At 37.7% G+C, this 15,252-nt stretch overlaps 1 protein-coding gene across 1 annotated transcript in view; it reads left to right on the top strand.

The window, feature by feature from the left end:
* NELL2 (neural EGFL like 2) overlaps positions 1 to 15,252 on the top strand; it is a 148,977-nt gene that overhangs the window by 63,562 nt on the left and 70,163 nt on the right. Inside the window, exons 10-12 of the mRNA XM_062583812.1 lie at positions 716 to 807; positions 3,804 to 3,906; positions 7,060 to 7,188. Coding sequence (XP_062439796.1) covers positions 716 to 807; positions 3,804 to 3,906; positions 7,060 to 7,188 — 324 coding nt within the window. The remainder of the gene's footprint in view (positions 1 to 715; positions 808 to 3,803; positions 3,907 to 7,059; positions 7,189 to 15,252) is intronic.

Below are 15,252 nucleotides of genomic sequence, written 5' to 3'. Positions count from 1 at the left end.
AGCATTTGGGCCTTGATAAGCTATTCTGTTGTTTGAACACTGGATATCTGATCCTACTTCTTTTGGGAAAAAAAAGAAAAAGTTGGTAAAGATCAGTTCCTGCACAATAAAATTCAAATGCTCTAATAGAATAATAATAGTAAATAACTTGGAATTAAGATGTACATATAGAACTCTTGAATACCTGTGTGGGGTGGTGAAACCACAAAAAAAATAACAAAAGCAAATAATAAACACACAGGTTCAGTAATTACTTTTCATGATAAAACATTCCTCATCAAGAAACTGTTTATCTATTAATCTGTCGCTCACATCTCCATTTTTCTCTTCACCTCTGAGCTTAGAGGCTGCTCAGAGTGGCTGCCTTCCACGAAATCTCTTCTAGCCTGAGCCGTGCTTCTGTGCTTCATCCTTACCAAGGCCGGCAGTCGTATCTTCCTAGTCACGACCTGAGACACATCTGTTCTGTCCTCTCAATAGCTGTCAGTACTCCATATTGCTGTGCCATCCTTCACCTTTTTTTTTTGTGCGTGTGCTTTTGTTGTTCTTTCATCTTTTATTTCTTCTCTGATTTTTTTTTCTTGTGCTATCTGGACTCCTGCAGCTGAGTTTGGAAACTTCTTGCAGCTGAATTGATCTTTTTGTGTGTTTTATGAACACAGTACCAATACTTTCTGACAAAATCATTGTGATTTTTTTTTATTTTCTCCTGAAGCGGTGTGCATATTTGAAGGCAGAACCTACTTTGAAGGACAAAGAGAAACTGTGTATTCAAACTCAGGGGACTGCGTTCTGTTTGAATGCAAGGTAAGAACACTGGCTGGAAATTTTTTTTGTTGCATGTTAGAAATATTGAAGTCTCACTGAACGAAACTGTTGAAACGCAGGGGGGGTGTACTTTGGGAAGTGGCAGCTGAAAGCAGATTTGAGGGTCCTGTGATTATTTTGTCTTGCTGAGTTCCACAACAAGTTTTGCAAATCAGTTTATTTTTGTAGTTGCAAGCCTTGATTATGCAACCTGACAACTGACCTGCATTCTTTCCTCCTCCTATATCGTGACTGTCATATCGTGACTGTCATCAGTAATGAAAAACACAAAAGCTGCATTATGTTTCTGTTCTGCAACACCTGTGCAGTGTTGTTCAAAATCATATGCTCAGTTACAAGGATGTGCAAATGTAATGGGAGCATAATTTGGAATAATTGTTAATGGCAGTGATACACAAAAATGAGGGAAAAAAGCTGGCATGTCAGGTGTCTGATTATGTTTCTGGTGCTGGAGATCAGGTGGAGTCACTGCTGAATTTGCAAACAGAGCACAGCTGGTGCTGAAGCAGCCTTACCCGGCCGCGTTAGCCCTGTGGCTCCTCAGAGCGCAAATGCAGATTAAGGACGAGACAGCGCAGCCGCTGGCTGGCGATGCTGCAGAGTGATGCTGCAAGCCTTGGCTCCCACCCCCCCCCCCTTGTTGGGCAGGGGCTGTCGCTTCCCCGTGGGGCTGTGTGCCCGATGTGGAGCCGGACAACTGCATGATTCTAGGACAGAGAGAGGGTGGGGAGAAAATCCCCAGCGTGTTCTGTGCCTGGGGCAGCCTTGGAGGAGGGTAACTGCCGCATCCAACAGCTTACAGACTCCCCTGGGCCTAGGCTGTAGGACATCCAGACTGTCAGACCCAGAGTAACTAGATTAAATTCCTTTCTGACTGTGAAGGCCAGAAAGCTGTGGCACATTTTGCCTGGACTTCAGGGCCAGGCCTCCTAAGAAATCTTTCCCTTCGATAGTGTAAAGCATATTGTGCCTTTCCTGTCTGGTCTTGGCGGGGAAGTGGACCATTCTTCTGGAGATTTACAAACCTTATTTAGATGGTTTTGAACAAATGTGTTTTACAAAGTAGAACTGGTGACCATTGTCTTCCTGTTGTTGGTTTTTAATCTTTTTGAGCTTAATTCTATGAGCAGGTACTGTGAAACCCATTTGCAAAAGGAGGGAAGAAGGTGGCCTGAAATAATTTTGGAAACACTGTTGGTTCAGTTGTACAATTTTTGTATTTTCAACACGGCATTTGGGACATGAATTCTGTGATTAGTGAAAAAAAAATATATGTATGTATAATTAAGAACCATCAAAAGTTACACGGTGTTGCCCTGTGTTCTTTACTGCTGGCAAGTATGATATTGTACGAGCACAAGCCTTTGGCTTTGCTGGCATGTATTCTGTTGATCGGGCTTGTTTGCTGGTGGGCTGCCTGATTGTAGTGGTAGAAATATTACACAACAATTTTGACTGATTCAAACTCTGCTTTTCAAGGACTGAAATACATATGGTTTCTAATGAGCAGCTTTGTGGATGATGTTTCAGAGCAGAAAGTCTGCATACTGTGAACTGTGTGGGTCAGTTAGGAGGCTATACATGGACGCTGTGTTATCATCATCACAGTCCTCATAAAGGATGTAATTAATGATCTGCTCAAGAGAGACTTGATGGGAATGGCACAAGTACGGATTTTAAGCTTAAAGGCTACCGGTGATGTTAGCAAGGTAGCATAGTGAGTTTTTTTTTTTTTTTTTTGCTTTCAGGCATGCATAATCCTAAACATTGCTTTTCTTTTTTATTGACTGCTGCAGTTGCATCCCTTATAGGCATGCACTTTTCTGCTTAAGTATTATAAAACAAATGAAAGAAAATATCTCTTTCATATTAGTTTGTAAAATATTTAAATGCAATCTTGAGTACTCTAATTGATGTAATTTCTGTTGAAGGGTTTGTTGTCTTTGGCTGGAGAGATTGCTGGGTATTTTCTGTTCTGGCGTAGAAACACGCAGCGGTGACTGGTTTGCTTTTCTGTGTGTTCAGGTTAGGGTTGTGTTAGGTCCTGGTTCAAGTTCATTTGAAATAAAGTCTGAGCAGTAATTGTGCTTATTGTGTTTCATTTTTATATTTTATGCTTAAAAATAGTTTAAAATTAAGGGTTACACATGCAATAATTATATAAGCAATGTCATATTCATGATTTTTTAGGAACTTTTCATCTATGTGGAAATAACAGGGTCCTGAATTCAGTGAGCTCATATTTTGACAAGATTGCTGATTTTAAGACAAATGCCACCATGGGAGATGTTGGTCTTGATTTCTGTCTTTGTCATATCATGACTAGAGCACTGCAGGACACATCCCTTAGAGCCCGAGGGCACCTAAATGAGGCACATCTGTGGTAACCTGATTGCTAAGGGCGGCATTTCACTGTAGCCATATTGCGGTGACTGTACATATGACCACACTGAGTGCCTAAAGATACTCAGGTATGATCTTGCCCGTGGCTGTTTTCAGGGGTCAGATACAAGCTTAGATGAGAAACTCTTTTTCTTAACAGCAAAGTAGTGCCTAATTTGCTTTAATGTTACTATGACAGTTGAGATCAGAGATGTGCAAGTTTGATTTTTGTTTGATTTGTATGAGGACCCTTGACTCTGGGATCCTCTGCCTCAGTTTTTGAGAACTAATTGTTACCACTTCAGGCATTATGTTAGGAGAAAACTTTGAGGCAGGTTGCTTGAGAGTTAAGGTATGGGAAGAGTGAGAACTATTTCCACATTTTTGCTTGCTGTAAAATGTTTGAGCATGGGAAAGTTCCTGATGATTTTATTGTGCTGAGTTTTCCTTTCAGACAGCTTTCAAAGGCACCTGGAGTTTGGCAGAAGCAACTTCTTGTTTGTAAATTGTAAAGCTAAAACCCAAATAAAGTTAAAGCATCATTCAACTTTTTTCTCTTCCCCTAATATTAATGAATTACCTCAATTTGACAGGACCACAAAATGCAGCGTATTCCAAAAGACAACTGTCCAACTTTGAACTGCCCAGAATCGCAACAGATCCCCTTATCTCACAGCTGCTGCAAAATTTGTAAAGGTAAGATAATAGCAGGATACATACAAGCTCAGTGTAATTTTCTGTTCTTACAGATCATACAGAGTTTTTTTTCAACATTTGAAGTAGGGTACTCCTAAACATTTTAATCACTGTAGACCTTATAAAGCTGAATATGTAAAGTCTGCATCATGACATCTGAAAATTGTTTATGAAATGTCGAATAATGTAAATTCTGTGTAACATGTTTGTTGACATGTGTGTGTTTCATTCTACCCAAAAGTGGATGGAAATCCAAAGACGTTTGAGACATAACTAGTGATTTTTATACTCTTTCTCCATTCCTATATCCAAACAAATTGAATGGAGAATGTAGAATGAAACACACAAATGCCAACAAACATGTTACTCAGAATTTACATTATTCGACATTTCATAAACAATGTCCAAACAAATTGAGGTTGGAGAAATGTCTGTGTTCCCCAGCATCTTTGATTCTTTCTGAGAATGTTTTGTGCTGTGCAGTTGTTCACAGGGTACAGTAAATGGATATTGTTCTCTTGTATATGGTTCTACTTTTTATCTAGAGGTAGAAGATTTGAGGAATATTTTTGTAAACTAGGTATCTCTGTTACACCCAGACAATCCTTAGCAAGGAAGGGAAATGAAGGAAATGCTCTGTGTCTTGAAGGAAATGCTCTGTGTCTGGAGTCTGTTCTCCTGATCTAAACTAACACCATTACCTTCAAAGCTATGAGCAATTGTACCTTCAAGAGGCTACATCTGTTTCTTCTGTAGTTAAATCATGATGAATTGATACCTGGAATGAAATAAGATGTCAGGCTCTTGGGCTGGCTTTAGATATACTTCAGTGAAAAGTCCAGCTATACTGGTTTTGGAGCCACTCAGTGGAAGCACAAAGATTAATGACATCAAGCAAAGAAATAAGAGCAAAATGGAAGAAAAGAACAAAAATTGATAGGTCTTGAAATCTGTCACAGTCAAAAGGGATTTTCTTGGTGATAATTTTCTGTAAACTCTTTTGCCGCTTAAAGAAATGAGTTCTATGTTTGTGGTGCCCAATATAGCTTGAAAGTTTTAATGTATACCAGATTAGTGCATTTTGAGCACTTTCAGTCCTACTTGAACCGTGCTAGTTTTGACTATAGGTTTTCATCTTTAAACAAGAAACTGTTGAACAGTATTATTCAACAGTGTGTATTTTGTTGATTGATACTGCTGATAGGTAACTGTAAAGAATCTTAAAACCCGCACTACTCCATGGATAATATGTACATTCATAATTCTGCAATACTAGCCAATGGGCTTGTGATATGAGCCAATCTGGGCCAGGAAATTCAGAAATAAGATGCTTGCTTTGCCATTAACTCAGGCTTCAGAGACAGACAAGAAAAGGGCAAAGAGCAGATATTGCCATAGATAGGGCCAGAGATTGCTCTTAAAACACGTTCTGTGCCATATCAGTGAATTCTGCTGTAGTCAATGGTTTTTGAAGTGCCTTTAGCATTATTGAAAGTGTAGCGCTTTTAGGTTCTTTATGTCCTGTGTCAGATAGCAGCATTGTGCTAGTTATGGCAAATTCCAATATTCAAGTAACGTTATCGAAACATATCCCTAGGATATGGGGGAGAGACAGGGAGAAAGACTAGCAGAAAAGAGAGAATTGAAAAACATCTGCCTCTGTCACAGTAGGTCAGACATTTGTACTGTGACCATATCACTGATTCTAAGCTCTGTACATCTTGCATTTACTGGTTCTTCTGTTTCACTTGTCCTGGTTTGCTTGGTTCTTGTTTTTTCACACTGTTCATGAACTGCTCAAGTGCAAAACAACCTTCTGATTTCAGTTCCAAGCAAACACTACTATTTTTCTGATCAAAATGTGCATATAACTGAGCTTCTGAAAAGTGACAGGTGAAAGCTCTTTCACAGCAAAATATGAAGCAGAAAACAGGCAGTGTGTTGAAAAATAAAGCAATTTTTACAGCCAGCAAATAATCATTGGTTGTTGTTTTATAAGGGACCTGTGTTACAGTCTAATTCCAGCTTGGATTCTGGAGTTGCTGCTGTTGCACCAAGCCCAATCCCTTGAACCTGGCCCACATTCTTCAGTTCCCCTATGAGACATTTTAGACATCCAAGTAGTTACTGGAAAGAAACAATGAAAGACTGTTGCTTAACCTATTCTTATGTTTCAGTTAAAGAAAAAAACTTTAAATAAAATCATTGAGAAAACAGTAGAGGAGACTAGCTTCACGCATCTTCAGAAAGATGTAAAAGTTTTTGAAGTTTCAAGTTAGTTACTGTAACCAGCTTGAATTCATCATAATGAAGGAAGATTTGGAGGTGTTCAGCAATACAGCAGCATTAGATTTCTTGAGAAATTTTGAACTAAGGAATTAAAAAAAATCTAATATGTTGAGAAACTCAATTTAAATCTTCTAGCCTAGAAAAGGAATTCAGAATCTCAAAAACTTGTAAGTAAGGTGCAATGAAAAACAGTTCCACTTGGGCAGGGGGAGGAAAAAGAGATGAATGCAAGAAAAAGAAGGATGACTAAAAGGTGAAGTTTTAAAAATAAATTTTTCTGGAATGGAAAGGAGGAAGCAATTAGGGAAGAGTATTTGATCTGTGGTGCTTAAAGGAAAAGGATGAGGAGAAGCGAAAAGCAAAAGAAGCCAATGTTAACCAAAGACTTTCAGTGAAATGTGGAAGGATTTTACAAAACCCTTGAGAACAGAAAGTGCTAGGAAAAAGAAGGTAATCCATTAGTAAATGTGCTACTGAGTATCTAAGCTATTGAGCTCTTTTTTTATAAAAAGTCCAACCATAAAAAAGAAACTGAAGAAAAATGTATAATTAAGAATGCTCTGTAAAAGTACTCATCAATGACAAGGAGACAGTAAGGGGATTTAAGCAAGCCACCTTTCCAGCTGCCATCAGTTCAATGGCATAACCTGAAATTGAATTGAAGACCTCGTGATGGTCTGTTCTTGTGCCCTTTACTACTCCTTTCATCTGCTGCATGCTTGCTACAATTTATTTTTCTATATCTCATGCACAATGGAAAGGTATTCTTTGACCTAACTGAAAAAAGATAGGACTGTCTTTGACAGGGACATTTTATAATCCTTAGATTCTTTTTAACCCTCAATCATATTTGTTTCTGTACAGGTCACGACTTTTGTACTGAAGGACATAACTGTATGGAGCATTCTGTCTGCCAAAACCTAGATGACAGAGCTGTCTGTAGCTGCCGAGATGGTTTCAGAGCCCTTCGAGAGGACAATGCTTACTGTGAAGGTAATACCTTGTAAAGGTGGTTAGTCCCACTGTATAAATTACTGTAGGAAGAATGTATTAATTTGTGAGTTCTCAAAGTGATGGGTCCATTGACTGCAATGAATTAAATTTACAGCATAGTAATCAGTTAAAATAATTCTCTCTCCAATTAATTTTTTTTTAATGTGATCAGTGTTGAAGTTACTAGTTAATATGGCTGAGTTCTTGAATTAGAAGTACACTCCCATAGGAAAATCTTGCCTTTCTTTTCATGATATTCTGCAAACAAATGGTGCAACTACTATGCTATTGAGCCGTTCTTACAGTAAAGCTTAAGTGTTGGCAGCAGCATGGCCTTTTACCAATAAGCAGTTCAGTTCAGATTTAGCCTGCTAAATTGAAAGCTAAGCATCTGTGAGTAGAGTCTAAGGTACTCTGTAGTCCCATCTAATAACAGAATTGTTCTCTGGTGAGGTACAATTATATGGTATGAATCAAGGCCTTTCAAGACAGTTCCTTTGGCTAAACTCAGCAGAAATTGATGCCTGCAGCTCCCTTGAATGGGTAGTTGCATTAACTTCAATGGGAATGCTTATGTGTAAGTTTACATGTGAGAATTCATGATTGTTTTCAGGAATGGAGTCTACAATTAATTAATCTTCACACATATCTCCATTTAATGTTTATTGTAAGCTTTTTGGTGGAAGCCTGTAGTCGAGAGTAGAACTGAAAACCATGCAAGAACAAATCTCTTGCCCCTCATCATAGCCAAGTGGACATGTGACACTAGGACTTGCTGTACAGCTTAATCTGTGGTGCAGCATCAGCCACTCTTTATCACATAGTCTTTGGAGATGAAACAGAGGTTTAATCTTGAATCTGAATTTCTGGGAATTCATCAGCCATTTCCCTTTTGAAAGGGTCACTAAAGCAATGGAATTACAGTGAAATCAGGCTCTTTAAGAATGTTTTTTCCACAGCTCTATTATTACTCTACTGACTGCAAAGGAGGCAAACAAGTCACGCTCTTAGTGATCCCCACATCACTCAAACCAATTAGAGCCTGTGGCTATGTGTGAAACTCGCCAGGCATGTAATAAGCAAAAAATCATCCTGTGGTGAAATGTTTTTAGGTGAGGGCTCAGTAGAGTATCGTATGTGAGAGGGATGCATCCATACTGTAAATGAATTTGCCAGTTTGGGCAGTACCTGAACCAATATGATGTTTTTTTGGGAAGGTTTCCTGGCCTGAGTGCTTCTGTATGGGTATATGACATTGTTTCTTTGTGGTAGTTATTAATCTGCTTAAGTACTTTCAAAAAACTTGCAAAAGTGAATAATAGGTTGGAACATAATATTTCCCTTAAAAAAATTATTGTGATTGCTGTATCCAGATGCAGAGAATTCTCTCTTAATGTGTACGATTTATGGCCTGATTCAGAAACACTTACTAGCACTGAAGTCAGTGAGAGTAGGTTCCGCTAGGAAGATACAGCCATGTGAGCAAAGCTCAAGAGGTTGTGTCCTGTCACATGAGGCCTGGAACCAATCTGTATTATTTCTGGGGTGTGTAGCAATTTCAACAGCTATGAATTTTCCTATAGATTTTTAGTTGTGTATACACATACACTGTTTTTTTTATAATGCAGTGTTCAGTAATAATAATATGTATTTCCCAGTGTCTTTTAGCTTTATTCTCTTTTTATAGAAACATATAAAACTAATTAACATTAAAAGTATCTGGCGTATCTCCAGATATGTGTCTTTGTCTTAAAGTTTACACTAAGTACTACTATTTCTTTCTTCTGTTGCTCCTTGTTAGTTCCCTCTTCTGTATCATATTGTCCAAGCTCATTACAGAAAGAACTGTGAATCTTGTAGAATTCCCTTACAGATTTTTAGTGTAAAAGAAATGCTGGAAAAGGTCTGTCATTTTTGTGGTTTATAAGAGGGCCTATGAAATAAGGTCTTTATTAGAGAAATTCGTATTTTTAGGAATTCTTGAGGCAGGAAGAAAGGATACAACCAAGTGCAAATATAAAGATGAATTTATCAGTAACATTCAAGAAGCACTAATGCTTTACGAGCATCAACTTTTGAATTTAGTTCCTTGCCTTCATAATTTTATAAAATTAAAACTATTAATGTGAAGCAATACAAGAGAATTTGCTGTATTTTTGTTAACTTTACAGAATGGCTTTATATATTTTTGTGTGTTTGAACATATATGTATATATGTATCTATGTATATGCATACATATGTACATATTTTATATGTGTGTGTGTGTGTATGTATGACAGGTAAATAGTGAATGGTGGGCAAGAAGTACCTCCACCCTTGTGAGACTCTGGTAGATCCTTGCAGTGTGGTCAGTCATTGTTTTTTTTTCCTAAAATTTTTGTTCATAGCCTCATTATCTCCAGCCCTGGAATTGTTATCACATCATCTTCAATACCTGCCTGAATTTCTTAAAAACAAAACACAAAGAAAAGGTTTGTTCCACCTCCCAGCACACACCAGAAAACACCCAACCCTCGAGCCCCCCAAACTACCATCAACAAAAAATTGAAACCCAACCCCTATGCAAAGCCCAAGAAAAAACCTGAGGTTTCTTGCACCTCTTTTTTCCTTCTCAAGAGTTCATATTGTTCCTCTCCAACCTTCATAATCTTCCTTTTGCTTTTCTACTGTACCACATAAAGTTGAAGTTTCTCACGTTTCTTCAAGTTCTGTGCAATTCTACCCTTTCATATTTTCCTATCATTATTTCGGACACTCTGCCTGGCCAGGGGTACCAACTTTGATACTGGATTCTGTCCTAACTTTCTCTTTTTTATTCTTTTAGTCCTGTTTGTTTAGAAAAAAACAGCAATAACAAAACCAAAACTCCAACATATACACAAGAGCAAAGGAGATTGGGGGAACTCCTGGCAATTCATTCATTTGACAGTGAATTTCATTTCACAATTCATTTGGGATGCTCTTGATGAAGACTGCTTTTTGGCAAAACCATATACCCACACCAAAAAGTCCTTCACTTCCCTCATGTGGTTATGGATGAAGTGATAATTGCCACCCAGCATGTAATCAGCCTTGCTGGGCCCTGTCAGCTTTATGCTCTGTCTTAAGCATGAGAACCTGAAGGCATGTACTAGTTCTCTAGGGAACCAAAACCTGCTCAGTAATTTACTGCAGGGAGGTAACAGTGGTGGTGACCTCAGCTACATGGTTGCAGAGTAACCCTGGCAGCTTCAGCTTTCTCGCAGCCAAGGACGAAGGTAGCTTTGCTGCCAGTTCTGTACCGTAGCTATAGTGTATGGAGATTGTAATCCCAGTGTCTCTTCAGACATGGACTTTTAGTACCCTACCTCTTTTCCCAGCCCAAGTGTTTCTTACAAGGGGACCAGGTCTTTTTTTGTTTCTGGGAGGTGACTCAATCTTTTACAATGTAATAGCAAAGGGCACAATAGTAATAACAGAATGCTGTGTCCTTTATAGAGCCCTGTCTCTCATCTTGAAAGCCCCAAATGGTTCCAGTCTCGCCCTCTCAGCACATATCCTTTCTTCAGAACACCATTATTGTGCTTTAGTTACTAGTAATGCCAAGTGTAGAAATGTTAACATACAGCCTTTCAGACAAGGTATTTTGTAGTTGTTGGGACCCATGGATATGATAACTGTTTTTATGCTTGCACTTCACAAACTTAAGATAAGCTGCAAAATTGGATGTTATTGATTCAGTGTTAGAGCCAAACTTTACCAAATACGTTAGTGAAGAACAGAATAAAGAAGTGCTGCAGGATGTGGAAGATGAAAACCAGTGAGACACAAAGGCCAACAAGAGAACCCATCTGCTACCACCCTTCCCCACAAAAACCCTCAGTGTAACTCTGAGAACCACCAAATCCTACTTTTACATTGGGTCTCAGAATTTAGGTTCCTGCCATGTTGGGTTTCTTTCTTTCTTTATTTTTTTTTACAGTTAAAAGTTCATGCCTCAGCACTGCCAAAATTAAAAGGATAGAAATAATAATGCACCTATTGGAAAAACTACTTAAAGTAGAAGAACAAAAATAAAAATATTCAAAGCTGGTTTAAGTTTGCATGTAGGAGAGCTGCATGAAATTCATTTGAATAATGAAGACTTTGGCTTCTGTGCTAGAAAGAATTGATGCTTTTCCAAAGCTATGTGATGTCTCTAGATACTGCTATGGTGGATACCTTTCTGTTTTATAATAATGATATTTTTAATATTTGTGTTTAATATTATGTCTGGTTTTCCCTTGGAGGACTGTTAAAAGCCATACTGTAAAGAGTCGGGACTTACTCATTTATATGCAGTTACAACAGTGCTGTGCTACAGTTAAGATCGAGAACAATTTCCACTTAAAAGAATTCTAAGTACTATGAAATCCGTTTTCTGCCTCAGGTTGTTGCATGGTTTGAGGTGCCTTATAGACAGGTTGAGTGTGGAATATGCTGTACTGTCTGGATAGAGGTGCTTTGAATATAGCATCCTTGGTATATAGCCTACCTAACATCAGCATTTTACAAACTCAGATCTGATGATGATGTGTAATCTATGTGGCCCAGATCGATACCTACAGTCCTTTCAAACTGACCCTGGCCCCAGGGAGTTATTTGAAATAGTGTTCAGTGCCCACTTTATGGTCGTGGAGTTACGTTTATGTTTTTAAGGATAAATGTGGGACTCTTAGCTACGACAGGATAAACTGATGCACTTAGGAGAATGAAATATAGATAGGTAGCAAGACATCTGCTGAAACAGGGTGCATAGCAAATAGTCTGCTGGTGATAAGCTTAGGTGTACTTCTCAGATCCTTGAACCCAAGCCATTTTTGTGCACTGAGGTGTGTGCCTTCGGCTGTTCTCAGATGTGTGTACGGAGAGGAGATGTTACTTGTATTCTTCAGAGTCTGGGCTTGGAGGGAGTGCTTGAAACCAGAGTTTCTAATTTAATAAGAGCGCTCAACTCACTGTGTGCAAAATCTGGTTTCGCTTCAGAGCATTGCCAATGATCACTGATAACACAGGGAAAAGGGTAGGTTCAAGTAAGACAGGAGAATGCAGTAATCTTTTGTAAGCACTAGGAATGAGTGTGATCAGAGAAAACAAGTTATTGGATTATTTATCAAGAGAATTCTGCCTGATGCATAGGCCCTTTTACATCTGCAATTGACAAATTTACATTCTGGTTGTGTGTACCATAACGTTTATTTTCTGATATTTAATAGTTTTGTTGTTGTGGTAGTTGCACAGTATGCAACCTAGCTAACTTGTGCTAACAATATTTGGGAGTATTTAATATTATTAAATACACTTCAGTGAAGCCATACACCATTCTTCCTTCTAATTTACTCCCTTTCCTCAGTAACTCCTCTTGTTACTCTTCTGTTACCATGGTTGTCCTAGTTTCAAACTTGGCAGCTGAAATGAGACCACAGACTGAGTGACTTTGTCTACATTTCAGAACTGCATCAGCTTCTCTGAGCGAAGATTGAGGTGAGATGGTGTTCAGTTTAAAGATCTGCATTTGAGCTAGCTGTCTTGATTTCAATTATCAGTGGAGGGAAATAGGAAGTTTTAGGGTATGTTTTTTCTCTTTCAAAAATAAATATCCAAAATAGAAAAGAAGTATCACTTTGCTGGGCTTCATCAAGATTCCCTCAGTTCAGTGCTTGTGTTCTCATTCTGGCTGGAAAGATTAACTAATGGGGCTTGTGTTTATCCATGTATTTGGGTAAAGATACCAGTAGGCAAGCACTGCATTTCATCATTTACCTAGTACATAGAATCTGTTGATAATCTTGCTGCTTCTCACTGTTTTTAACTATTGGCTGTCCAGATTACAAAACAGAAGAGAATTTTCAGAATGAATCTGGTTTCTACAGACTGTAATAAAAAGAAGTAATCTTACAGAACATAAAAAGAAATAATGAGTAGGATACGTTCTGCATTATATTGGCCAAGTGCACTAATCAACAACATTTTTTTCTCTTTAGAGAAATGTAGTATTAAGAAGAGCATAAATAAATAAAAGATATTTGAAATGGAGATAAAGCTGAGAATATTTAAGAATATTACCTTAAATCCTGCAAGTCTATATTAAAGAATACTGGGCTTCTTGCTAGCCTCGTGATCGTGAGGGTATGTGCTGTCCTCTCTGCATGGGAACTCTACAGTATAGTCAGTATTTTACAGCTGGGAAGATTAGTTGAACTTCTCTTCTTACATAAATTCTACTTTGTGAGTGGGATGTGGCAGTAGTATCACATGTAACTACAAAATTAAGATTGCCATCTCTATCAGCTGCCAGTTTTTGAATGATTACTTTGTCAGTTTGGGTTGAAAAATTAATGAAGTAGAAAGAAAAGCTTTCATTCCAGGAGGGCAGAATGTTATTTCAAAATCTCTATTAAAGTAATTAAACATAAAAATTATGTTTATTTTTTTCTGAAAAAGGCAGTAATTGTCAGCTTATTTCCATCATTATGTCACTGAGAAATCTACATATGAAGAATTATTGGACCAGTCTTAATGTGCCAGTGTGGATTAGAGGGTGGGCCAAGTCCTCATTTATCATGGCTATTAGGAATATAATGAAGCATTTTCGTACTTCCAGCATAGAAGGAGCATCCCTGACACCAGTACATATGTTGTGTTCCTGAATGCTGTGCTTCTGGGGTACAGGTAGACCCAGTGTCTGTAAGTGTGGAATAGCTTGTACATATACGTATTGCAGGATGTGATTCAGTGTTATTTGTTTTTGATTATTTCTACAGGAAGGATGTTCAGACTGAATCTATCATGTCTATGCTTTTAGGATGAAAAAAATTTGAAACTAATTGTATAAAGGGAGCCTCTCAAACTCTTTTAAACTCTAATGTGCTCCTAGTACCTTGTAAGATTTTTTTTTTTTTTTTAAACGGAGGACAATTGTTTTCCCCCAGCAATAAGAGCATATGCTGCATTTTGTTTTTTAAATTACAAATTAAGGTGAAGTTTTTCATAGAAATCACCTAAATCTTCGAGGAAAAGAAAAAAGCACCTTAATTTTGTTCTTGTTTACCTTTAATTCCATTTTTTATTAGTAGCTGGGAGGTGACTACTGTGTAAATCAGATGCTCTCATTCTACTGAAAATTACCCAGAGCTGGGTGTTTGGTTTCCTTAGATAACATTTAAAACCTCTATCCAAATGTGCAGTGCATGTCTTACGGTATATAGTGGTTCAGTCCCCAAGAGCTACAGTGATCACACAAGTGCTAGATGTTAAACCAAACTGAAGTTAAAATAAAGATCCTTTTATAAAGTATGCAAAGGAATAGTAACCTCAGTGATTATATCTGTTATGATACTGAAACTAGTGTGACAGCCTCTCAAGAGAGGCTACATGGGTTGCGATATTGCCATTTATTCTTCTTTATTAATTTATTCTTCTCGAGAAGAATCTGATATATATTTATAGTTTCAGTATAAAAATAGTCTCTCCTTGATCTTATTCTCCTTTTTAAAAAGAAAAAAGCAAGAACATTAACAGAACAGTTGCAAGTGTTTCTAAGTTTTTGAAAATCGTAATTGAAAAATGCTAAGAAGAGTTGTCATAGTGAAAAAAAAAATATTGTTTTGTAATTTAAGTTTAAACACCCAATGCAGTGCTGGGGCGGGGGGAAGATCATGAACTGCAGTTGCAAAAAATTATTCTCAATTTTGAAATTCACTGATTAACCGTATACAGCATCCTTTATATTCTTCGTGTGCATCTACATCAGACTGGTGCATAAGGAAAGCCCCTCGGGGTGTTTCCATGTCTGACAGATAACTATATATAATTACTTGTTTTATTGTGTATACACTACCATATGAATTAATTATAAGATATTAAATAGTAAGAAGGTGCCGTTTGCCAAGTAAAACATTACATGATGGCAGACAGTATTTGTTTTCAAAGATTTCTCGTGTGATTTTTTTTTTTAACTGTGTAATTTCTTTGGGGTCCGGTAATGTTTTGATAAGACAATGATGAAGATTTCAGTTTCTTTCAAGTGTCTCACTTGCACTGGT

The sequence above is a fragment of the Rhea pennata genome, chromosome 1, assembly GCF_028389875.1.
Source record: "Rhea pennata isolate bPtePen1 chromosome 1, bPtePen1.pri, whole genome shotgun sequence".
In the NCBI taxonomy this organism is placed as follows: domain Eukaryota; kingdom Metazoa; phylum Chordata; class Aves; order Rheiformes; family Rheidae; genus Rhea; species Rhea pennata.
This window is presented reverse-complemented; position numbering and strand designations above follow the sequence as displayed.